The following is a 23,823-nucleotide window of genomic DNA, read 5'->3' as shown; positions in this document are numbered from 1 at the left end:
GTACAGAGTCAATGTGGAGGTTATATACAGGGTGTTATGGTACAGAGTCAATGTGGAGGCTATATACAGGGGGTACTGGTACAGAGTCAATGTGGAGGCTATATACAGGGGGTACTGGTACAGAGTCAATGTGGAGGCTATATACAGGGGGTACCGGTACAGAGTCAATGTGGAGGTTATATACAGGGTGTTATGGTACAGAGTCAATGTGGAGGCTATATACAGGGGGTACTGGTACAGAGTCAATGTGGAGGTTATATACAGGGTGTTATGGTACAGAGTCAATGTGGAGGCTATATACAGGGGGTACTGGTACAGAGTCAATGTGGAGGTTAAATACAGGGTGTTATGGTACAGAGTCAATGTGGAGGTTATATACAGGGGGTACCGGTACAGAGTCAATGTGGAGGCTATATACAGGGTGTTATGGTACAGAGTCAATGTGGAGGCTATATACAGGGTGTTATGGTACAGAGTCAATGTGGAGGCTATATACAGGGGGTACTGGTACAGAGTCAATGTGGAGACTATATACAGGGGGTACTGGTACAGAGTCAATGTGGAGGCTATATACAGGGTGTTATGGTACAGAGTCAATGTGGAGACTATATACAGGGGGTACTGGTACAGAGTCAATGTGGAGGCTATATACAGGGTGTTATGGTACAGAGTCAATGTGGAGGCTATATACAGGGGGTACTGGTACAGAGTCAATGTGGAGGCTATATACAGGGTGTTATGGTACAGAGTCTATGTGGAGGCTATATACAGGGGGTACTGGTACAGAGTCAATGTGGAGACTATATACAGGGGGTACAGGTACCGAGTCAATGTAGAGGCTATATACAGGGGGTACCGGTACCGAGTCAATGTAGAGGCTATATACAGGGTGTTACGGTACCGAGTCAATGTAGAGGCTATATACAGGGGGTACCAGTACAGAGTCAATGTGGAGGCTATATACAGGGGGTAGCGGTACCGAGTCAGACTCAAGTTAGACTTGGCATTCAGGTACTGCTCACCGTGTGGTGGAAAAAAGACCAGTCTATGACTTGGGTGACTGTTTTTTGGGCCTTCCACTGACATGCCTAGTATATAGGTCCTGGATGGCAGGAAGCTTGGCCACAGTGATGTACTGAGCCGTACGCACTACCCTCTGTCGCGCTTTATGGTCAGATGCTGAGCAGTTGCCACACCAGGCGGTGAAGCAACCGGTCAGGATGCTCTCGATGGTGCAGCTGTTTAACTTTTTGAGGATCTGGGTATCCATGCCAGATCTTTTCAGTCTCCTGAGGGGGAATAGGCGTGCCCTCTTCACAACTGTCTTGGTGTGTTTGGACCATGATAGTTTGTTGGTGATGTGGACACCAAGGAACTTGAAACTCTCGCACTTCAGTCCTGTCGATGCCACATCAGTCCCGTCAATGTTAATGGGAGCCTGTTCCACCCTCATTTTTGTATAGTCCACCACTGAAGGTGGTTGCCTTATGATGGTGGTCCTTTCTCGGCAGCTAGTGTGATAAATCAATGGCATAGCTCATTGTGCCAGCCCCGGGCCATAGCAGCTAGTCCCAACGGACCGGCTGAGTTTATTGTGTTCAAAGCGAGGGCTAAAAGGCAATTACAATGTTAATGTGTCACAGCGGGGAGGTGAAAACCTGGCTAGAGTGAAAAGACGAACGTCAAAGGTGATGGAGTGAGCGGAGTCACTCCAGTTTAACAACAAATGGCGCCTAGGGAGCACGCGGAACCCCGGGAACAACAAAGCCACTTAACCGGGAGGGAAAACAACTGGTACCACGAGACAAGAGACGCCACCGACCACACAAGCGCTGACGATGAGAAAATACTGGATGAAAAATGAACAAATTAATAGGCCTAAAATAATATAAATTATGACACTGAAAATGCATTTACAATTATTTACATTGGATTTTCGAAAATGTTATTTGGTTAAAACCAAAGTAGGCTAATTTATCCCAATTTTTTTATATTTTATTTCACCAGAAATGTTATTCCTCGAGTGGCAAAGAGCACACCAGCCCAGCAGGGCTAATATAAACCACCTCGCCCGGTAGCCCTCTCGGGGCCTCATAATAAGCCATTAAACAGGCGCACTAAAACCATAATGAAAAGGCTCTTAGCGATTATCACCGCGCCACCTGGATGCATCTCTGGGGGAGGAGGAGGAATAAGAGGCTATGCTTGGTTTTCCTTACAGAGACACATGGCAACATGGAGAAAAGTACACTTTTTGTTCCTTATTTTTTTATTTGTTTTTTATTTAACCTTTATTTAACTAGGCAAGTCAGTTAAGAACAAATTCTTATTTTCAAACATTTGGCCTATTTTTCAATAAGTAGCCTTGTCCTTTTTTCAGTCTGGTGTTCATTTAGTCAAGATTATATAGCTAGCATGTTATATTATTGCATGGAAATCACAAAACGTTCCAGAATGGTCCGAAAATGGCAGCCATTATGTTCAGGGAGAAATCCAAGCAAATCTAATTGGAATGAATGGCAGTAGCGACATAGTGGATGCCATTCCTGCTTTTACTTATGCAGAAAAAGAAAACGCATGTGATAAATCATCATTTGCCTAACATAATTATTGTCAACCTAAAACATTGTCATATAATTATAAATACAGTTTATACGGGTTTTATTCAAGGGTTCTGTACAAATAGCCTCAAAACATGTAAACAGACCATACATGTATACATTTGAGTTTTCTAGGAAAGCTGTGAATGTTATTATATGATACACTATCAGTACTTACATTTAATTTACATATTGTCAGTTCTATCATCAATTGATTTCATCCAGTGTTTGACTGTGGATTGACTGCATTGTTTGAATGGAATATTGGCATCTTGGCAGTTAATTAAGAAATATTTATGAATGAATTCCTTTAAAACTGTCTGGCTAGCTAGCTAACACACAAAGCAGATCATCTTTAAATTGAAACAATATCGTATCCCAGTACTGCCTGACCATGGTCGACCAACTCCCTGACCAAAATAGCTGACCTTTATCCCGTCATAAGAACGTTCATGTACATTCCAGTATTCTAATTCTGAATTCTATGGTTCTAGGAGGAGATATATGCATTTAATTGAAGTTGGCAATATAATTTGGCTAAATATTGGCTAATCAGGGCGATAATGCAGTGATTGTGATGCTAATGTTAATGGATTCCGGAAAGAGAAAAGCTCTCTGGATAGGCTAATTCCCCCTGCGCCGTGCGCGGTCTCTAGAGAGACGGAGTGTCTTTTCAGGTTTCCTTATTAATTGAAGTGTGTTATGTGTTATTTTCTGCCTCGCTGAGCAGTCTATGACGTGACCGCGTCAGTCAGTCAGCCAGCCAAGGGTTAAATGAAAGGGGATTGGGCTAAAGTAATGCATTATCTTTCACAGGCTCTGGTCTAGTGGACTATGTGTGACGTTTTTCTTACAGGATATGAAAATAGGCCTAGCTTTGAATTAAATAACTGGATCATATTTCTACATCGTACTGTTAAACCTAAATTGTGTTATTGTTATGGATGTCAGATCATACAAACGTGATGAGACAGGGGTAACCTACATATGTAACATGGGCACAGCTGACATCAAACACAGCCATAGACCTACTGTAACAGTAGCCTATGTCATTAAGTTCGTGTGATTTCTTACATCTGTCACCAATATCAAGTACCCTGTTCCCTTTAACCAATTGTTTTAGGCAAAGCATGAGCGAGCGCATGTTCCAGACTGTACTGCGCATGATCGAAAAAGTCAAAGAGTTTGTGTGCTATGACTTTCAGCCTCCCTCAAGCGCACAGCACAGTGCAGTGTTCTGAGTGATCTCTCCCCCCATTACCATCATCACGGCTACAGTGACAGTGAGTGTTCTCAATTCTCTCTCTCTTTAAGACTTCTCCCTACTACACTGATTAATGTACCCGCGCGCACAGACACGGGAGGTTCACTTCACACACTCGTTCTTGTATAATCTCTTTCACTCACTCTCTTTCTTTCTCTCTCGCTCTCTCTTTCTCACACACATACACTTGAAATATCTTATTTATGGGCATTATACGATTGATATTTTATTTTTACTAAATGATTTGTGCCATTGCTTGCTATCATAGTCTACATGTTTTGGTCTGGTTGGGTAGAATTTCAACCACATCTCAGAATATTTGACAAACATATTTTCTCTTCAGTGGCTCATATTGTGCTAATTAATCATTTTGTGGTTGGGGGAGGAGGAGGGGACATGTGCCAGCTCAGCCAAGTGTGTAATAGGGAAAATGACAGAGCAGACTGCTTCAGAGCCGGAGGTGGGAGGGGTCTAGAGGCCCACGGGTGAATTGATGTGAGGAGAGGAGTGGAGAGAAGAGACGGGTGAGTTTTCGATTGACTCCGCATCATATTAAAACACACGGCCTGTGAATTAATATGTTGCCTCTGCCCCTGTAAGGCCTACCCAATACATGGGTGCCTCAAAAACAATAGAGCCACAAACCGGATTGGCTACATGCGATATAAAACAAGCGTTTATTGGCTATCTTCCCTTAATCTGTATTCTCAAGGTGACAACTATTCGTTGAGAATCCTCCTGGGACCCGACATCTTGACCCCTTGTTGCCTTCAATGATAGGTGATAAAGTGAGCATTGACTAGATAAAATCACTATTACCCCCATGCAATTCAGACCAGACCATGAATTTGTTCACTATAGGCTACAACTCTGGTATTCGAATCAAACATAAAATGGTGAGCAAACCACACACAAGGACAGACACACACAGAATCACATTGACTTGCTGATTATATTTATCAAGATGAAACTAGAATGTATGTACTTGAGAGGTTGTTATAGCTGCAAAATAACTGACCAGGGCCATATCTAAAGACTGGACGGTAGTGAGGAGAATCTATCTGACAGATTATATGCACAGTGGAACGAGTCGAACGACGACTCTCTCAGACTCGCTGACACTCCATTTGAGAATTCCATCAGTTAATGTTTTTTTTTTAAGGTTTTGCACCTGCATACGGTCTGTCATCACACACAACGTCAATAGCACGTTATTAATGTGTTCGTGGAACACAATATCACGCGCACTCGACAAAATATGAATCACGTATGGAAAAGGGAGGGGGTTGATTGAAAAGACTGACAGCCAGTCAAATAAGCTATTTTTTTTTGTGTATAATCAATCTTTTGTGTTTTTCTTTTAGTGCAGATGTAAACATGTGTGTAAACATTTTTTGTTTTGACCATCTAATTTATGTTCTTCATAACAAATAATTAAAACGAGTGTCTGTCTAATTAAAAGAAGTGTGCCTACCTTTAATAAACAATTGGCTAATAAACAATGCCGATTATTATCTGTAAGCAAGTCTCGCGGTGGGAAACTACCTTAGATTCTGCACTGTAACCCCCTCCTCTGGTGTCATGGCTGTTCTTTTCATTCTACAACACATTCAATCACAGTCCTACACATCAGAGGAGGTCTGGACGAGGCTGATAACGCCGCCTGTGATTAACCCCTTCACTCTCTCTGGGGACCGCTTCTATTGTATTTCTGACTCCGTCTTCTCTCTCAGAAAATACCGTTTATGTTTGGTCGTGCAATGTGTAGGCTAAGCCCCCTTTTCTCAGTTATTTTTATGGGAACATTTTCATTGTGGGAATTGAGATATATGCTAAACATTTTAATAGACTAGATATCATTGCCAATCACTGGTGGGATTTTTTTAAATGTGTTTTTCATAGGTATTTTTCCAGCTAATTCCTGGTGATGTTTGATGTTTTACTGTCCCCTAATGTTTTAGGAACCTGGCAGATACACGTGCGTGGTGACTGTAGACTAAAATGCAAATCACCTATTTGAAATGTGAACATATGATGGATGGTAAGCTGCTGCAGGAAGCCTTCGGTGGTTGGTATTGAACGTGATATAGCCTAGTCCAACAGAACGACAGCAGAAATAGGATAAAACCCATGCTTTTTTTCTTCAGCACTCAAACAAGCCAAGCAGCGACGGCAGGTTGTTTTTGTCGCTGTTCTTCTGCACGTGGTGCAGAACCTCAATCAGGAAATAAACAAAGGACCAATTAAGATGATCAATTAATCTCTAATTGATTCATGAATTCCCCATGCCCAGAATAATATGAGTTTAGAAACATCAAAATATCAATAGTCACTCGGTTGAAAATAAAACATGTCTAGTGATTAAAAAAAACAGGCAAATAGCCTCATCCTATGTTTCCACCGCAGAACGCCAAAAAGAGCTGTCCAAAGAGAGCAATATAATTCTCCTAAATTGTAAGAAATTTTTCGAATCCAATTGTACATTTAATTCAGCACCAAATAGGTTGAATGAAGAATAGCATTAGGCTTAGAAATATAGAACTCATCCGAGGCATTAGTGTCGCGCTCTTACATGAAGTCTTTATTTTTGCCTGGCGAAACACTGGAAAGCGGCACACGCAAACAATCAGTGACATGAGGAAGAAGAGGCTGTTGGGTTGACTTGCTGTAGTAAAAAATGTAAACATCTAACTCACTCCTATTTCCAGGCTTCTGCTGCGTCCTTTGCACACTGCATGGGTTAGCACGGGCAGAATAATTTATAATTTAAAAGTTTACAAATAATAATCTTCGAATAATGATTATTTATTGCACGTTGATAGCTCATTATACGTTGTTATTATTATTAAGACTAATACAAACTAGGCCTTCCTATTGGTATCTATTATAATTAAATAGTTGTGTTAGGCTATTTGAGAATTAAATTGTTTTAGTAAAACAATAAACACGTTTTGGACTCGTGCTGCATGCAAGAGTAAATATGTGTATTTAATATTTATAGTCAAAAGGAAAATCCATATCCACGCATAGCAATAAACCTTTTCTGGAGATGATCCCATATATGGGCCTGCAAACACGTCACAATCTTTTTTTTAAACTCGCAACTCATATCGATCTCCAAAAATAGTTTGCTATTAAAAGCTATAGTTCTCTCAATCAATGGTTGAATTAAAAACACATTAAGGTGAAAGCTTCATCCCAAATATTATCTTGATAAGGTTCGTTGCAGACACAATAAAACGTGATATGTATGGCCAATGCATTTAACCTGAAAATACAGCATTTTTATCCTAATTTCGAATTGAATTATTGGCTGCGTTTTAGAAACAAAACCAAGGATATATTATTTTTCTATTTAGATATAACGTCGGGTTATTAAAAAAAGGGTGTTTTTCTAACAAATAAGATGTTCTGGTTCATAAAACGCAAGCCTTAGATATAAAGCAGCCTTTAAATCAGCAGCAATACACGTTTTTCTTTCTCTATTGGCTACATGGAATTAACGTTCACCTTACCATCGACAGCCTATTTTGATTGACGAAACAAGAAAATAAGCATTTTCTTCACGAATAAACGAAAAAAAAAAAACATTTTAAATTCGATCCATTTAATTCCAGTAGGCACATCCAACTATCTTTGCCACTGAAGACACGTTCAAAATTGTCGTTCAAAATGAAACTCAATGGTCCTAACAAAAGGTGGTCATTTTCTAGTCTGAAAGTTACATAACTAGGTCCAACGAGTTGATGGTTTCTCCCTACAGTTCCCGCCTAGCTCCTTTTATAGGCCACACGTAAAGTTATTTAGTCGAAGCCCCCAGAATGCCATTGGATGTTAGAATTAAGTTTAGTAGAATATGGGGGTAGGGATGGGTCGGGGTACCGTAAGCACCTCCCCTAGAAATGCAGCAAATAGCTCCCGTTTTCTTCTATGGGGTGGCTGCGCCCGCTGGGGGCTGGAGACGTGTTTCACGAAGCAGAGTCCTTGCATTGGCAGGCTGATGATGACACGTGCCTCCTCTTTACCACCCCCAGGCTCAAGCGTACCGCATTGGCATCGGTAACGAACAAGGAAAACCAACTGTGGAAGCGCTGCTGCAACCGTTATTATCAATAAACCAACTAAATATTAGAAATTGCAACGCGCAATTTAGAGGAATCCTCTGCGTAATAAATTGTTTCCCTTCAGAAAAATCGTGTATCCAGATCGGACGTTTTCGTCGAGCTAAAGAAGAGAGTGCGTTAACAAGATGCAGAGACGGAGCGCCGACGTCTGAAGGTGACATGAACCTGGGGATGATCAAGAAGTGGAGATAGCAACTGAACAACCATCAGGGCTTTATCAAACCACTGTTTGTACCATAGCCTCGTTTTATTAATGTACAGAAACATATCTGCAAACTAAAGTCGTTGACTATTTATTGTATTTGAATTAGAGAAAAAAACCCGTCACCGACTAGGTAAACCAGACAGAGGAAGCAACAATGGCACATTTAATTCGAAGCAAGTTTCAAAATAAACTGTCAAATGCGGCAACTTCCGTGTCGAATAAATCCACTGCGAAGGTGAGCGGGATGATGGCCAGGATGGGCTTCCAGGCGGCCACAGACGAGGAGGGACTGGGCTTCGCCGCATGCGATGATTTGGATTACGACCACCGGCAAGGACTGCAGATGGACATCATGAAATCGGATGAAATGGGTGGTGGAGACGCTGGAGAAGGGAGTGGAGAGGGTGGCATGGCTGGAGGAGAAGACGGAATGGCGACTGGGGACAGCCACTACCAGAGAGATGGCACCGGACCCCCGCCCTCCGGTTCTAAAGCCTCAGGTCTGGGCGAAGAAGAAAAATCACCAAAAATCACCGCTTGGGAAGCGGGCTGGAACGTCACCAATGCAATCCAGGTAAACACGCATTCAGATAACCAGATGAAACTTCATGGGTTTTGCTTGTGTCCTCTTCCCCTCATTCACTCGTGCATTCATTCATTTTGTCGTGTTACCTGCCACAACCAAAAGTGAAGAAATATACATAGCTTTTCCTTCAAACTGATTGCAACCACGAAATGAATACTTGAAAACGGCACATGGAGATGGGTTACGGCAGTCGATATAGACAACCAATTAGACTACCAATGGTTCCTTGTGAAAAATAAAGAAGAAGAACGAGCCCATCTGACAGGATATTTCGTTTTGATTTAGCATTTAGAGATGAATTGGGCTATTTGAACACATCGATCATTTATGTGATTTGGATAGGTTCATAATGAGCGGGGGAAACGGAATGGCGTGCATGCTGTTAGAATAAGAAGATAACCGCTGGGCGTGAAACGTAATGTTTTGTTGTATTTCATTATATGAAGCCATACACATAGCCTATAGAATAATGATCAAATATACTGAAATAGTCTAATTCCATGGAGGAGACCCATAGACTTTCATTTGACAAAAGAAAATGACGTACTGACCCATTGATGCAGTTTTACGCACGAGCCCTGGCTCTGTCGATCCGGCGCGCATTCAAGTATCAGCTCTACTTTTGAAAGGATCTCCCCTTCAGATCGACAGGTGACCTTCTAGATAACCATCTCATCAAGGTCATTAAGATATAGCCTAATCTATGCGTCTCTGTGCTTTTCTCGATAGCCTTTCCGATACGTTATAGCCATTTTATAACGCACTTCACCATTACATTACGCGTGTCCATCACCTACAACCATGTAATATATGGTGACCGTTTAAATGTTAACATTTCCTCGACAGTGTATTTCGTATGATGTGTTGCTTTGTTCCTGTTTGGATCCCATAAAGAGCTTACGGTTGATCCTAATAAATACTTAAATGAGGCAAAAAAAAGTCCCCAAGCCAAGCTCCGTCCCATCCATCATACGTTATTCAGGCCATAGTCAGTCACCGTTACGTCTCCTTTACGTGTCTCCTTTAGAACCCCTTAATGACTTTAACACATTTAGCTGGAATGGGCACGCTCACAGCGAAATGGAATCCCCACCAGAACATATACATTGTATCCCCCATTGAATCATGTTACACATAGGATATATTATAATGCTTATAATGCATGACGTTATGATCAACAAATAAATATATATTCTAATCTGGAATTGGCCAACCCATGTTGTGTTTATTATGTCCATACCCATACTACAAACCCGTAGCTTTAAGCTATACTTTCATGTATATATAGCATATGTTTAGGCTTTATTAAAACGCATTAGTTATTACCAAGCAAAACCCACATTTTATATAGCCTATTGTATTGAATTTCCTATACTGTGGACTGGTTATGCGTTGTTCCCATAGGCCAATCCATCTCCATGTTGTGTATTTTTGTGTTTTCAGGGGATGTTCGTTCTGGGTTTACCATACGCCATTCTCCACGGGGGCTACCTCGGACTGTTTCTCATTATTTTCGCCGCCGTGGTATGTTGCTACACGGGGAAAATCCTCATCGCCTGCCTGTACGAGGAGGACGAAGACGGTCAACTGGTGCGTGTGAGGGACACATACGTGGACATAGCCAACGCGTGTTGTCAGCCGAGGTTTCCATCTTTAGGTGGTCATATCGTGAATGTAGCCCAGATCATTGAGCTGGTAATGACGTGTATCCTGTACGTTGTTGTGAGCGGTAACCTGATGTACAACAGCTTTCCCACGCTTCCTATCTCTCAGAAGTCCTGGGCCATAGTGGCCACCGCCGCCCTGCTACCCTGCGCCTTCCTCAAGAACCTCAAGTCCGTCTCAAAATTCAGCTTGCTGTGCACTATCGCGCACTTCGTCATCAACATCCTGGTAATTGCCTACTGCCTCTCCAGAGCGCGTGACTGGGCCTGGGACAAAGTCAAATTCTACATCGATGTAAAGAAGTTTCCGATTTCTATTGGAATCATTGTGTTCAGTTACACCTCTCAGATTTTCCTTCCGTCGCTCGAGGGGAACATGCAGAAGCCCAGCGAGTTCCATTGCATGATGAACTGGACCCACATCGCCGCGTGTGTCCTCAAAGGCCTGTTCGCCCTCGTGGCCTACCTGACTTGGGCGGATGCCACCAAGGAGGTCATCACAGACAACCTGCCCTCAACCATCAGGGCTGTCGTAAACCTCTTCTTAGTGTCCAAAGCCTTACTGTCATACCCATTACCATTCTTCGCTGCAGTCGAGGTTTTGGAGAAATCCTTTTTTAATGAACAAGAACGCACGTGGTTCCCAAATTGCTACGGGGGCGATGGACGCCTGAAAGCGTGGGGCCTCACTCTCAGATGCAGCCTTGTGGTGTTCACGTTGCTCATGGCCATTTATGTACCGCATTTTGCCCTTCTCATGGGTCTAACCGGCAGTATGACGGGCGCGGGGCTGTGCTTTCTGCTCCCCAGCCTCTTCCACCTCAAGCTGCTATGGAGAAAGCTGCTATGGCACCACGTATTCTTTGATGTCGCTATATTTGTAATAGGAGGCATATGCGCTATCTCCGGTTTCATCCACTCAATGGAGGGACTCATAGAAGCTTATAAATATGGCATAGAAGATTAGCCAAGCAACAGTCTGCTGGATATAGATGTTACTGCACATCCATCTTAAAGTGAATAACTGAAATCACCACTGAGCGCTGTCAGCCCATGCTTACACAATTCATGCGAAATAAATGCGCGCACAGAATGCAGTGCACGCACACATTTTCGCGTGCTCATTACACCCTTGCATTGACACACGCGTGCGCGCGCGGAGAGTGAGAGACACAAAAGTCACAAAACATGACACACGATATGGACAATTCAACTTGTAATGTATAGCCTAAATATGACTAAATGAATATCAATATGTTTCAGTGGAGTGAAGGTTTACAATAGTTCAATCGACCTAAACAAAATTGCTAAATGAGCAATGCGTCATTTCATCTCTCTATGGAGGTCTCGTGCCACCTGGAGAGCCATTTCATTTGACATTCAAGTTTACATTCTTAGAAAAAAAAGCTTCTAGGAGAGAACCAAAAAGGGTCCTATGCTTGCTTCATGTATGGCACAACTTAAGGTTCTATATAGAACCAACGTTGGTCTAGAACCCTATATGGAACCCAAGGGTTCTATATTGAAAAACGTTTGGTTCCGTGGAGAAGAACCCCTTGAGGGTTCTGATCAAAGAACCCTGCAAAAGGGTGCTATATAGAACCTTTCGGGGTGCCAAGCAATAAAACCCTTGTTGGTTCTTTCCAGACGCGTTTATTATAGGAGTGCGTGTGGTTGTGGACTTGGACAGTTCGACGGCATAATGTGACTAAACGAAGCTGTACGTTTTGACATGTTGCCATTTTCTTCTTCGACGTTATTTTCAATATTTCAAATATTGTAATGTGGACCTATCACGATGACAACTAATATAACGGCAATAAAGTATATCACCAAGACAGAATAAATACAATACTTTTGTTTTATTTATTTAACCTTTATTTAACAAGCAAGTAGGTTAAGAACAAACTATTATCTACAATGACGGCCTACACCTATACATATCATGGATTATGCCCATATAACGTGTTACTGAATACTAGGAATATCTCAAATATCTTTACTGAGAAGTAATTATTCTCTCCAAGCGCTATAATGGAAACAGTATGATTATGGTGGTCTAATTACATGCACAGCTACTTTAACTATGCATTGAATGTATGATATTGAGACAGATAAGAAAATCATTCTGGAGTTGGAAGGTGGAAAAGAAAACGGTTATAACCAGAGTAAGGAAAGACGTGTTTTGGATATTTGAATGAATAACCATTAGCCTACAACATATCGTTAGGCTTACACTTACCTGTCGCACGTGAAATTGTGAGGGGAAAAAAACGGCAAATCCCCTTGAAGTCAAAAGCCAAATCGTTAGCGTTCGGAGAACGGCGTTTTAGGACCACAAGTTCCAAAGTTATTTGGCCCATATTCGCCCTAGACAGAGGACAAATACTGTCGCGTCAGTAAGAACACCCAACCCACGTGGAATTCTGTCACTCTCAATTCGAAGTTATCCCCTGTTTCACATTATGCATTTTAATTGTAAACTATTCATGCGATATTAATGTGAATAATTCGAGGTCCGGAATCAAGTGTCTGAATAACACAAATGTGAAGACATCATACAAAGAAGAACATGTCCATAAAGACATTTTTCATTCTGTGCAATCCAACGGGTCACGTGGAAATGTTATAAAACCGTATGTGTAGTGTTATTGTGGTTTCAAAAAGATGGAATGTAGCCTATATCTCATAAATCGTTATCATATACCGTGAAAATGAATATTAAAGAATAAAGAAATAAGTGAAATTATATTGTATACATGTGTGTGGTTTTATGTGATGAAAACGAAAACCGTGAGAAACATGTATTTTTTTCTCTATAAATAGAATAAAATGTTTAAAAAATGTTGAAGAATACTTAGATTTTTTTTCATATATACGATTAACAATACAAAATACATGCATGGTTTTGTTTAATGATTAACGTTTTATGAGTGCTATTCCTGTGTAATAGCCACTCTGAATTACAGGAATTATGCAATTACATTCAAGCCCAAAAAGGTAATGTTTCAGTTAATTAAACATGTGTTGTTTTGTGTTGTAATGTGTTGTTTTTAAGCGCGCGCGCGCGCGAGAGAGAGGGGTTCAAGTGAGCACTGCCAACAGTGAATGCAGATGTACAAGTCACGTGTCATAATTGTTACGGTTTGCTTCGATGAATGGTACATTTTAGCCAGTAATTGTCTATAATGACAGTAGCTTTTGCTATTGCTTGGAATAGCCTAGCCCTATATATCTAAAACGCTATATAGAATAAAGAAAATGGTAGCCTAAAGGTTAATAGTTTAAGGTTATGTGCAGCTTGTAGGCCTAGTCCACTTGGTTCCTCATGCTTGTATAAATTTAGTGGAATGAAGTTATAACAGACGGTATGCTATTGGCCAGATTTTTGCTGTGGGGCACAAGCAGATAGGCCTGCCTGTTCATTGAACATGTGGATTGCGTGTTTAATTTTTTTTTTGCATCTGGACCGCAGGCCTATTTGGGAGGACCTGCACACCGTGCACAGTCCATCTCCATAAGGTTAACAATCTGTTGATGTAAATTCATATATGGACATTGACAGAGGTTTACAGTAGCTCTTGATTACCTCAACCCAATCTGCCCACTCTACAGCTGAAAGTAGGCTACTAAAGAGGATGAGATTAGAAAAGGGAAAAGAGGCGTTGCTGTCTGACTACACTACAAAACCAAAAGTATGTGGACACCTGCTCATCGAACATCTCATTCTAATATCATGGGCATTAATATGGAGTTGGTCCCCCCTTTCCTGCTATAACAGCCTCCATTCTTCTGGGAAAGCTTTCTACTAGATGTTGGAACATTGCTGCAGGGACTTTCTTCCATTCATCCACAAGAGCATTAGTGAGGTCGGGCCCTGATGTTGGGTGATTCGGCCTGGCTCGCAGTCGGTGTCCCAATTCATCCCAAAGGCGTTAGATGGGGTTCAGGTCAAGGCTCTCTGCAGGCCGGTCAAGTTCTTCCACACCAATGTCGACTAACCATTTCTGTATGGACCTCACTTAGTGCTTGGGGACATTGGCACGCTGAAACAGGGAAAGGGCCTTCCCCAAACTGTTGCCACAAAGTTGGAAGCACAAAATTGTCTAGTGTCTCATTGTATGCTGTAGCCTTAAGATTTCCCTTCACTGGAACAAAGGGACCTGAACCACAGCCCTAGACCAGTATTCCTCATCCACCAAACTTAAGTTGGCACTATGCTTTCGGGCAGGTAGCGTTCTCCTGGCATCAGTCAAACCCAGATTCGTCCACCAAACTGCCAGACGGTGAAGTGTAATGTATCACTCAGAACGTGTTTCCAGTGCTCCAGAGTCCAATGGCAGCGAGCTTTACACAACACCAGCTGACACTTGGCAGTGTGATCTTAGGCGTGTGCGCGAATCCTCAGCCATGGAAACCCATTCTATGAAGCTTCACTTTAACAGCACTGACCGGGGCAGCTCTAGAAGGGCAGAAATCTGACCAAATGAGTTGTTGGAAAGGTTGATTGTCACTAAGCTCTTCAGCAAGGCCATTCTACTGCCAATGTCTATGGAGATTGCAATGGGTGTGTGGCAGGTAGCCTTGTGGTTAGAGCGTTGGACTAGTAACCGAAAGGTTGCAATATTGAATCCCCGACCTGACAAGGTAAAAACGTCGTTGTGCCACTGAACAAGGCAGTTAACCCACTGTTCCTAGGCCATCATTGAAAATAACTCTTAAACGACTTACCTAGTTAAAAGTAATAAATAAAAAAAAAACACATGGTCAGCGATGGGTGTAGCTAAAAAAAAATAGCTGAAACCACTAATTTGAAGGGGTGTTACACGAATATATGAAAGTATTTGAGCTGAGAATCGAGATTCACAGAAATGACTAAAGGCAATTTTGCTACATTTAATAACAGACTTCGGTTTAGTTGCCTTTTCAAATTCACATCAGTGGAGGTATGGTTGATCGTCACTAGGTACAATCAAAAATAAATCCTTAACGGCATAACAGGATATAGAATATTGGACAAAGGCCAAACACTAAATTCGTGACGCAAACGCTTAACCAACTGGATTGTTAAAAGCGTTGAATTATCAACCATTTTAACGACACTGACACCTGAACGTAGACGAGGCACAGGGAACGATTGAGGCTATTGCTCCGCTCGCTTACCGTCGAGCTATAATTGGAATGTATAGCCAACCATGGCATAATTAGCCTGTGATTAAACACAAGGGTTGTGTTGCATAGTATATAGTGAATGTAACGTACAGCCCAAATAGTCATGAAAATGTGAAGATGAAGCAAGTTCTTTATTTCTCCGGATCTATATGGCTGCTTCATTAGAATGAGTGGTACGCCATCTAGTGGCAATCGAGGGCGTTGCCATTACCAGTGAAAAGCGGTCTGGCTACTGTACTTGAATGATTTGAACAAACGTTGATGTACTGTAGTTGTCCATATAACCTGTGCATTACATTAGGCTACCTCAAAGGAAAAAAAAAAATAGCATAATTGAGCAATGCATCACTGCAAGTTTGGCATTGTAACTTCCTATCCCTCATGAACAATGCTACAACATGTCAAGCCAAAATATTTATTCAAGTAGTGACAGTGAATTCCATAATATTCTCATAATTTTACTAACAAAACAGTAAAATATTTACAAAGATAAAATGCCATAGAAGAGGCAGAAGTTACAGAAGGGCATCAAGATGCCAGACGACACAGTCAGAGAAGAAAGCCAAGTTATCCATAGCAGTGAGCAGTATAGTCAAGGCATTAAGCAAACGGCGTGTTCATTAGACAGCAAACTAAATAACGACTGAAGCAGTCCAATAACGATGACTGTTGTTATGTGACCTAAATGAACACGACCGTGGCCACAGTACTGTGTAGGTGCTGGGAAACAGCCAACCAGGATTCATGAAAACACCATGACCAACGGTCCTCATTTGTTTTGCTCTGGGCTGTGAGACATGGCGGTGGGCGTCTTGGTCGATTTCTCCACCACCCAGGGATGGGCCAAAACACCCTGGATAGGGAGCCTGTGGAGGGGGTTGTGCTTCAGCAGTCTGTCTATTAGGTCTCTGCTGCCGGCACTAACATGGACTGGGTAAGTGAACTCCACCTGCAAGAAGCAGAGGGAGTCAGTTATGTTCTAGGTATATAACATAAACATGGTCAGTTTAATCCTAAACACATTTAGTCTGTACATGATCCATGCAGGAAATAAACACTACCTTGATGTTCCCAGTACCACGGTTTAAACTGGGTGAAAGACTGTCTCACATTTTGATAAAACTGGAATCAACAGTGTATGCATTAAGGGAAGTCTCCTGTCAACCAATAGCAAACAGCTAAATAAGAGACAAATTCACAGCCAGCGCTAAGCTCTTACCAACTGAGCACCAGATGAAGTCATCTACACCAGTTGTTTACAAAGCATGTGACAAACACAATTTGATCTAAACGTAAACCAATAAGAGCAAAGCTGAATCAACGTGTAGAACTGCTGTAAAAATGTTATTTTCTCCCTAATTGTAAAGCAACGCCAACAGCACTACATGAAATAACTTTAGTCGGTTCTGACCCGTGAGATCTTGCGATAGGTGTCCTCGTTGTTCTTCGTCTCAAATGGAGGGCGACCCACCAGGAACTCATAGCAGAGCACCCCCAGGCTCCACAGATCCACCTTCTCATCATGGGTTCTGCCCTCAATCATCTCTGGAGGCAGGTAGTCCAGAGTTCCACACAAAGTTGACCTCCTGGACAGAGGGTGGAAGAAGCCCATCAGGGTCTATTCAGTGAGGTGAAACATCATGAATGTAGCAGATGGAAATCTAACATCCCTAATCCACATGACAATGCTTCTGGCTGCAGAAAGCAAACTCATTTCACGTCAACGTCCTTACACAATCGCAAGATTGCGACTAAACTGCCAACAAGGGAGACTGACGGATGGAGGGGGTTACCTTGAGGAGGGTGTATGCACCGACCAGCCAAAGTCTGCTATCTTCAGCTCCCCGTTGGCCCCCAGCAGCAGGTTCTCAGGCTTGATGTCCCGGTGGATGACTTTCTTAGAGTGGCAGTAGTTCAGTGCATCCGCCAGCTCCATGATGTACTGGAGAAACAGAACGGCTTCGATTTAGAAGGGTGTCCAAACATCTGAGCCGCACGAAGATTTAGGAACAGCAACCTCAGCACGTGATTTTAAGACGTTTTATATTTTCTCAGCTAACATGTAACACATTTTTGATAATATAATCTGGAAATTACTTTTAGGGCATTTAGGACTACAAAGATCTGGCAAATCCAGTAAGGACTCATTTGAATTCAAATGATTGTTGGCTTTGAAGTGATTGAAAAGTGTCAAGGTAATGGAACGCTCAGGAAAGCAAAGACACTCAAGTTCATCTTGATATTTAGATCGCTGCAACTCAGTCCTCCCGATTGTCCTACAGACAAACAGAACAGCTGTGGTTGCAGACCTTAATAACGGCAGAATCATTATTGTGCAGGAAACTGCCCATGTCTAGCCTAAACCGATAAAAAGGTCCTAGTTCAGTTATGGCATTACTGGTGCCATGTTCGTGGTTGCCGTTATGCCCGTCACAGGCCACATTTAAAATAATTCCATAAACTATAGTCACAGACCAAGTTTAAAAAAAATACGAATTCCTCTTACCGTGGCACTCCTTTGTTCATCAAAGCTTCCGCATCGTTGCAGCTCACTGTACAGTTCCCCTTTAGGAGCAAACTCCAGGATGAGGTAAACACGAGCCGTGTCGTGGAAGTAACCATAAAGACGCAGGATATTGGGGTGCCTGAGAGAGAGAATAGCTGAATTAATGTCACGTTTTACAATACAGCTGATGTGTTACTCATCCACAGGACTAGCCTGATGGCCAGAAAATATTTGTTCCTATTAGCCAACCACTCAGTGCCTTGGGTCTGTAGGAATGATTACTGTAAAGCTCAATTAATTTGAATGTCCTTATGCCCCAACAAAAGTTGACTAAAGCACTAAACAGACCTGGCAGTGGCAACCAGCAGTCAGTCCATCTGAATGTCAGCATTATCAGCACCCACCTGAGGTGTGACTGGATCTCCACTTCCCGCCGTAGCTGGTGCTCCACCCCGGCCTTCTCCAGCTGCTTCTTGAAGAGCACCTTGAGGGCCAGGATGAACATGGTCTGGCGCTCCCTGGCCAGGTACACGTTGCCGAACTTACCCTTCCCTAAGGGACGACCGATGTCAAAGTTCTCCAGGGCCCAGCGTTTCCTACAATAGGAAGATGAGCCAAGTCAGTCACACCATTGAAACCATTACCGTCACAGTAACGAGGCAGATGTGTATTGTCCCCATTCTACAGCAGTCACATTGGAACAGAGTCATAGCATCTGGTCTGCGGAGGTCAGATTCAACGTTCAGTCAACCACCTGCACTTACTTTGAAGAAGCAGTTGAGGATTCACTCTTGGTAGGTTTATCTGAACAAAACAAAACAATTGTAAGAGTGGACCAAAGAATAGCTACCAAACCAATCTGACCATTAGAAAACATTTGTTCTTACTTTGTGGCTTTTCCTGCTTGGAATGTTCAGTGCCTCTGGCTGGCTCAGAACTTGGAGTCGAAGCGTTGGCGTGGTTCTTTGGCTGGCTCTGGGTTAGGGTCTGAACCTTTGGTTGGCTGGGGGTCTGGACAGGTTTGGGGGTCTGGGTTTGAGGTGGCCCTTTAACAGATTTGAGGCTCTGTATTTGAGACTGCGGTTTAGGCTGGGGTTGCACAGGATTCACATTCTGATAACCAGCTTGCGGTTGCGTGGTCTTGGTGTGTGGGACTGTCGTCTCTGGCTTCTGGGTCATGGATCGCTGGATACGCTGCGGCCCATTTGACGGCCCTAGAACGCGCTGGGCGGGTGTGGCGTAGGCCACAGGTTTGTGACCACTGGACGACTGGGACACGGGAACACGCTTCGGCCCATCACTGGTAAGCTAAACATATGGGGAGGGAAGTCGAGTACTATTAAGGCAGGACAACAGGAAATCACACTGCTTTATGAAACAAAGTAGTTTGTTGCATGTTAGATATTGCAGTCAATGGTTTGGGTCAAGCCATGGCGCCTCCTATTTAGGAGGATGACAGTTTCCTGTTTCTTTGGTTATGGCAGTAATAATGTAGCCTGGCCAATGAGTCCCACAAGGCCATCCACAACACATGTAGCAAGTTCAACTGAGCAGTGAACTACATGTTGCATTTTTATTTAACTAGGCAAGTCAGTTAAGAACAAATTCTTATTTACAATGACGGCCTAGGAACAGTGGGTTAACTGCCTTGTTCAGGGGGCAGAACTACAGATTTTTTTTTACCTTGTCAGCTCAGTGACTCGATCTTGCAACCTTTCCTAGTCCAACGCTCTAACCACTAGGCTACCTGCCTCTAACCACTAGGCTACCCTGCCTCTAACCCCCTGCCTCTAACCCCCTGCCTCTAACACCCTGCCTCTAACCACTAGGCTACCCTGCCTCTAACCACTAGGCTACCCTGCCTCTAACCACTAGGCTACCCTGCCTCTAACCACTAGGCTACCCTGCCTCTAACCACTAGGCTACCCTGCCTCTAACCACTAGGCTACCCTGCCTCTAACCACTAGGCTACCCTGCCTCTAACCACTAGGCTACCCTGCCTCTAACCACTAGGCTACCCTGCCTCTAACCACTAGGCTACCCTGCCTCTAACCACTAGGCTACCCTGCCTCTAACCACTAGGCTACCCTGCCTCTAACCACTAGGCTACCCTGCCTCTAACCACTAGGCTACCCTGCCTCTAACCACTAGGCTACCCTGCCTCTAACCACTAGGCTACCCTGCCTCTAACCACTAGGCTACCCTGCCTCTAACCACTAGGCTACCCTGCCTCTAACCACTAGGCTACCCTGCCTCTAACCACTAGGCTACCCTGCCTCTAACCACTAGGCTACCCTGCCTCTAACCACTAGGCTACCCTGCCTCTAACCACTAGGCTACCCTGCCTCTAACCACTAGGCTACCCTGCCTCTAACCACTAGGCTACCTGCCTCTAACCACTAGGCTACCTGCCTTTAACCACTAGGCTACCTGCCTCTAACCACTAGGCTACCTGCCTCTAACATCATTAGCGTGGTGTTATTTGAACTAACTTCAACTCTAGGTAGTGTTTATAGTAGATAATATACTTAATATACTTATCCTACAGCCCCCTTCAATCATTCATGTGGTTCAATCCATAGATGTTACAGTTGTGTATATTCCTACCAGAGGCCAATGTCAGACATCTATATAGCAACAGCTACACTTCCCAGATATTTTCTGTACCTTCTCAGACAAGTGATCATAGGTAATGTAAAATGAAGAGACGAATGTTGATATGCACATGCTATACTACATGGGTATTAATTCACATCTATTGCCTATTGAGGGGCAGCAGGTAACCCTAGTGGTTAGAGCTTTGGGTCAGTAACTGAGGTTGCTGGATTGAATCCCCAGAAATCTGTTCTGTCCCTGAGCAAAGCAGTTGACCCACTGTTCCCCGGGCTCCAAAGACTTGGATGTCGGTTAAGGCAGCCCCTGTTCCGTTGAAGGTATTCAGTTGTACAACTGAGACGGTTCTTCCACATTAACACAAGCCCTCTGAATCAGAGGTGCAGGGGGATGTCTTACGCAACATCAGCGCCCAGGGAACAGTGGGTTAATTGTCTTGCTCAGGGGCATACAGATGTTTTACCTTGTTGCTGGATCAAATTCCTGAGCTGACCTTTCAGTTAGTAGGCCAACACTCTAACCACTAGGCTACAAGGTACCCCCCCCTTTTCCCATAAGTTTAGCTCACATGTCTTAATAGTAAATTGACATATCGTAGTGTAGTGCATGTTTATAACCCAGCACACTGGTTTCCAAATATTTTGAGTAAATGTCTCTGTACTTTTCTTCCATAAATCAATTGTTGCCCAGCATGTTCCCATTAAGCCCAGGTTTGCATTGAAACACATTGGGATCGTGTGTTGACATCCCTACCATGCAATGAACCTAAGCAGTCATGCATTTTATTTAGATTTACTTTAAGTAAGATGCTCAAGCTACAGTTATGGCCTTGAGATTACAGTTGAGGGATTGCAAGGATAGAACACCTACAAGTAGAGGACAAATTGGAATCGAGGGACAAGTTGACTATTGGACTACTCATGTGGTTAGGACAGTGTCCTTCCTTCAGGTGACTCCCTTTTTTTTGGTCCAACTACCTTTGCAATACAACAGCAGGCTTAAAAACACATTTTTACTAATTAACAGTACTGCAAATGTGAACCCACTTTCAAAATAATTTGTGCATGGTGTCTTAGCCACAGAAGGATAGTGAGGGTGCAGGGTTTTGAACCAACCAAGCAGTGCCACACCTGATTCAACTAATCAAGTCTACGGTTAGAAATTAGACACCCCATGTTATGAGTAACTTCACATAACGAAGTAGTAATTTAATAATTGTAGATGTTAAGCTTAGATAAGAAATGTGTCTTCAACATTTGGACATTTAAATTGATTTATGGACGTGGGCTTATTTGGAACACACACAGGCTTCAACAATACAGTCGGTATCCTTTTAGCCCAGCCCTGAGTAGTCATTTTACCAAACATAAAAAGGTTGTAAGTAACTTCACATGAGATTAAGTTAATTATTTCAAATTCAGGCTGTATAAAATTAGAAATGTCTAAACTTTGATTGGCTCCAATTCAGAGAGGTTGGGTTAAATGCAGAAGACCCATTTCAGTCATACAATTGACTATGTAACCCCCTTTACCTACACTACTTTGCCATATAGCAGTGTTGCTTACTGGATCTACACTACTTCAATGTAAAAATACATGTGAAAAAGTACAGTAAGCAATAATACCCTTTATATTTCATCATCAAACCGGCCTAATTCTCACTTGAAACATTTAGTTTAATAAGCCAAATTACACTTCAAATATGAGTCCAAAGTGACCTGTTCCTTCAATTTGTAGTCTGACATTTCAGATTTCGTGAGATTGTTACTGTAGTTTGTTTGGATGTGAACTAGCAACTTATATTTTAGTCAACTAGGCAAGTCAGTTAAACATTCAAAGTAACTTTCGTTAGCTAAGTAACATCGATTTCTTTCAATTGTATATTTAGTGCATCTTACTTCACTGGAATTAGTTAATTGGTACTTTCTTGGTAAATTGTAGTTGGTTATTTTCAAAGAGTGGTTTACACAACACTACCCATTATTAGTTAGTTGGAATCATGTGATACGAACAACGGGGTTAGGATTGTCTTCATAACTAAGGTGACATCCTGTAGATTACCATGACAAAAGAGTTGGAACAGTGTTAACTACAATGCAGAACTGACCTTGTGTTCAGACACAGGCCTTTGAAGCTTCGAGTCCTTTGCCATCTTGAGTCTAGCAGCATCCATATTCTGTAGAAATATATATTTTTAAAATGTGGTTAACACATTTAGCCAAGTTAGCCAAAAGAAAAATTAGCAAGCTAGCTAACATTGATAGCTAACGTTAGCTAGTTAACCTCAGTAACATCCATATTTCATATTTGGTTTATGGGGTCTAAACTTACCGAAATCTTAACTACGACGGTTCAAAAAACCAGCAGTGACTTCTCTCACGTCGTGTATTGACGAATATTGGACACCAAACCCCAATCTAGCAAACCGACTCTCTCAGTTCTGCACACTGATGCACGGGTTAGCCAACTCGTTAACGTTAGCTAGCAAGTCAGCCAAACCAAATATTTCGATTCCAAGCGAAAGAAACCTCGTCTAGCAAACGTTAACTCTATATAGTATTTCGATATTTGCTATCAGACCACGAGTTTAGTAGCTATAGTAATAATTAATCTGGATAACTAGCGCTTTAACTAAAAATGCACATTGCACTCTAGTCAATCGCTCGCTAACTGCGTCTTGTTTAATTTCAAACATCCCTCTTTTAAATGCCTTTAAAAACTCTAAGGCCTGTGATTGGTTGACGGGCGACCCTCTTCCAAATAACCATTGGCTAACACAGGTTTGGTCATAACGTGGTACTCGAAATGCAATCTGGGAATTTCAGTGGCAAATGTAATAATGAGATGGATTTCCACTTGTTACCACTAGCGGTGCACGACTCCAGGATTTTTGAAGTCGACTCCGACTCATGTGGTTGGAGTCGTACAGAGTCGACTCTTGCTCGACTCCCAAAACATGCTGAAACGGATGTGCACCCACATACACACCACCTCATTATTGTGGAGTCCTACTAGGAAGATTACGACTGCGTTCTAGAGGACCGACATGAGCTTGATGCCTATTTATTTACTTACATGTATTTAACTAG

The 23,823-nt window shown here is 42.5% G+C and overlaps 2 protein-coding genes across 2 annotated transcripts; one reads left to right on the top strand and one right to left on the bottom strand.

Moving 5' to 3' along the window:
- The first annotated feature begins 7,785 nt into the window (after positions 1–7,785).
- On the top strand, positions 7,786–13,289 carry slc32a1 (solute carrier family 32 member 1). The gene is made up of 2 exons (XM_021570099.2): positions 7,786–8,767; positions 10,223–13,289. The coding sequence occupies exons 1-2, from the start codon at positions 8,348–8,350 to the stop codon at positions 11,408–11,410; spliced, it is 1,608 nt and encodes a 535-aa protein (XP_021425774.1). The 5' UTR covers positions 7,786–8,347; the 3' UTR covers positions 11,411–13,289.
- Positions 13,290–16,016: 2,727 nt separating this feature from the next.
- aurka (aurora kinase A) lies at positions 16,017–23,463 on the bottom strand. Its single transcript, XM_021570098.2, has 9 exons — positions 23,066–23,463; positions 22,842–22,910; positions 19,009–19,429; positions 18,886–18,925; positions 18,526–18,717; positions 18,122–18,260; positions 17,409–17,557; positions 17,027–17,201; positions 16,017–16,564 (listed from the first exon to the last, which is right to left on the bottom strand). The coding sequence occupies exons 2-9, from the start codon at positions 22,905–22,907 to the stop codon at positions 16,385–16,387; spliced, it is 1,362 nt and encodes a 453-aa protein (XP_021425773.2). The 5' UTR covers positions 22,908–22,910; positions 23,066–23,463; the 3' UTR covers positions 16,017–16,384.
- Between the last annotated feature and the right edge of the window lie 360 nt (positions 23,464–23,823).

This window comes from Oncorhynchus mykiss, chromosome 17 (assembly GCF_013265735.2).
Source record: "Oncorhynchus mykiss isolate Arlee chromosome 17, USDA_OmykA_1.1, whole genome shotgun sequence".
Classification (NCBI taxonomy): domain Eukaryota; kingdom Metazoa; phylum Chordata; class Actinopteri; order Salmoniformes; family Salmonidae; genus Oncorhynchus; species Oncorhynchus mykiss.
Note: the sequence above shows the minus strand (reverse complement) of the source record. Positions and strands in the feature narration are given on the sequence as shown.

Excerpts from the sequence above, each read along its gene's own strand:
- slc32a1 (XM_021570099.2), top strand. The coding sequence starts at position 8,348 with ATGGCACATTTAATTCGAAGCAAGTTTCAAAATAAACTGTCAAATGCG. Across the intron at positions 8,768-10,222 it reads ACGTCACCAATGCAATCCAG|GGGATGTTCGTTCTGGGTTT; the intron begins GTAAACACGCAT and ends TTGTGTTTTCAG.
- aurka (XM_021570098.2), bottom strand. The coding sequence starts at position 22,907 with ATGGATGCTGCTAGACTCAAGATGGCAAAGGACTCGAAGCTTCAAAGG. Across the intron at positions 19,430-22,841 it reads GGCCTGTGTCTGAACACAAG|CTTACCAGTGATGGGCCGAA; the intron begins GTCAGTTCTGCA and ends CCATATGTTTAG. Across the intron at positions 17,202-17,408 it reads GTGCATACACCCTCCTCAAG|GAGGTCAACTTTGTGTGGAA; the intron begins GTAACCCCCTCC and ends CCCTCTGTCCAG.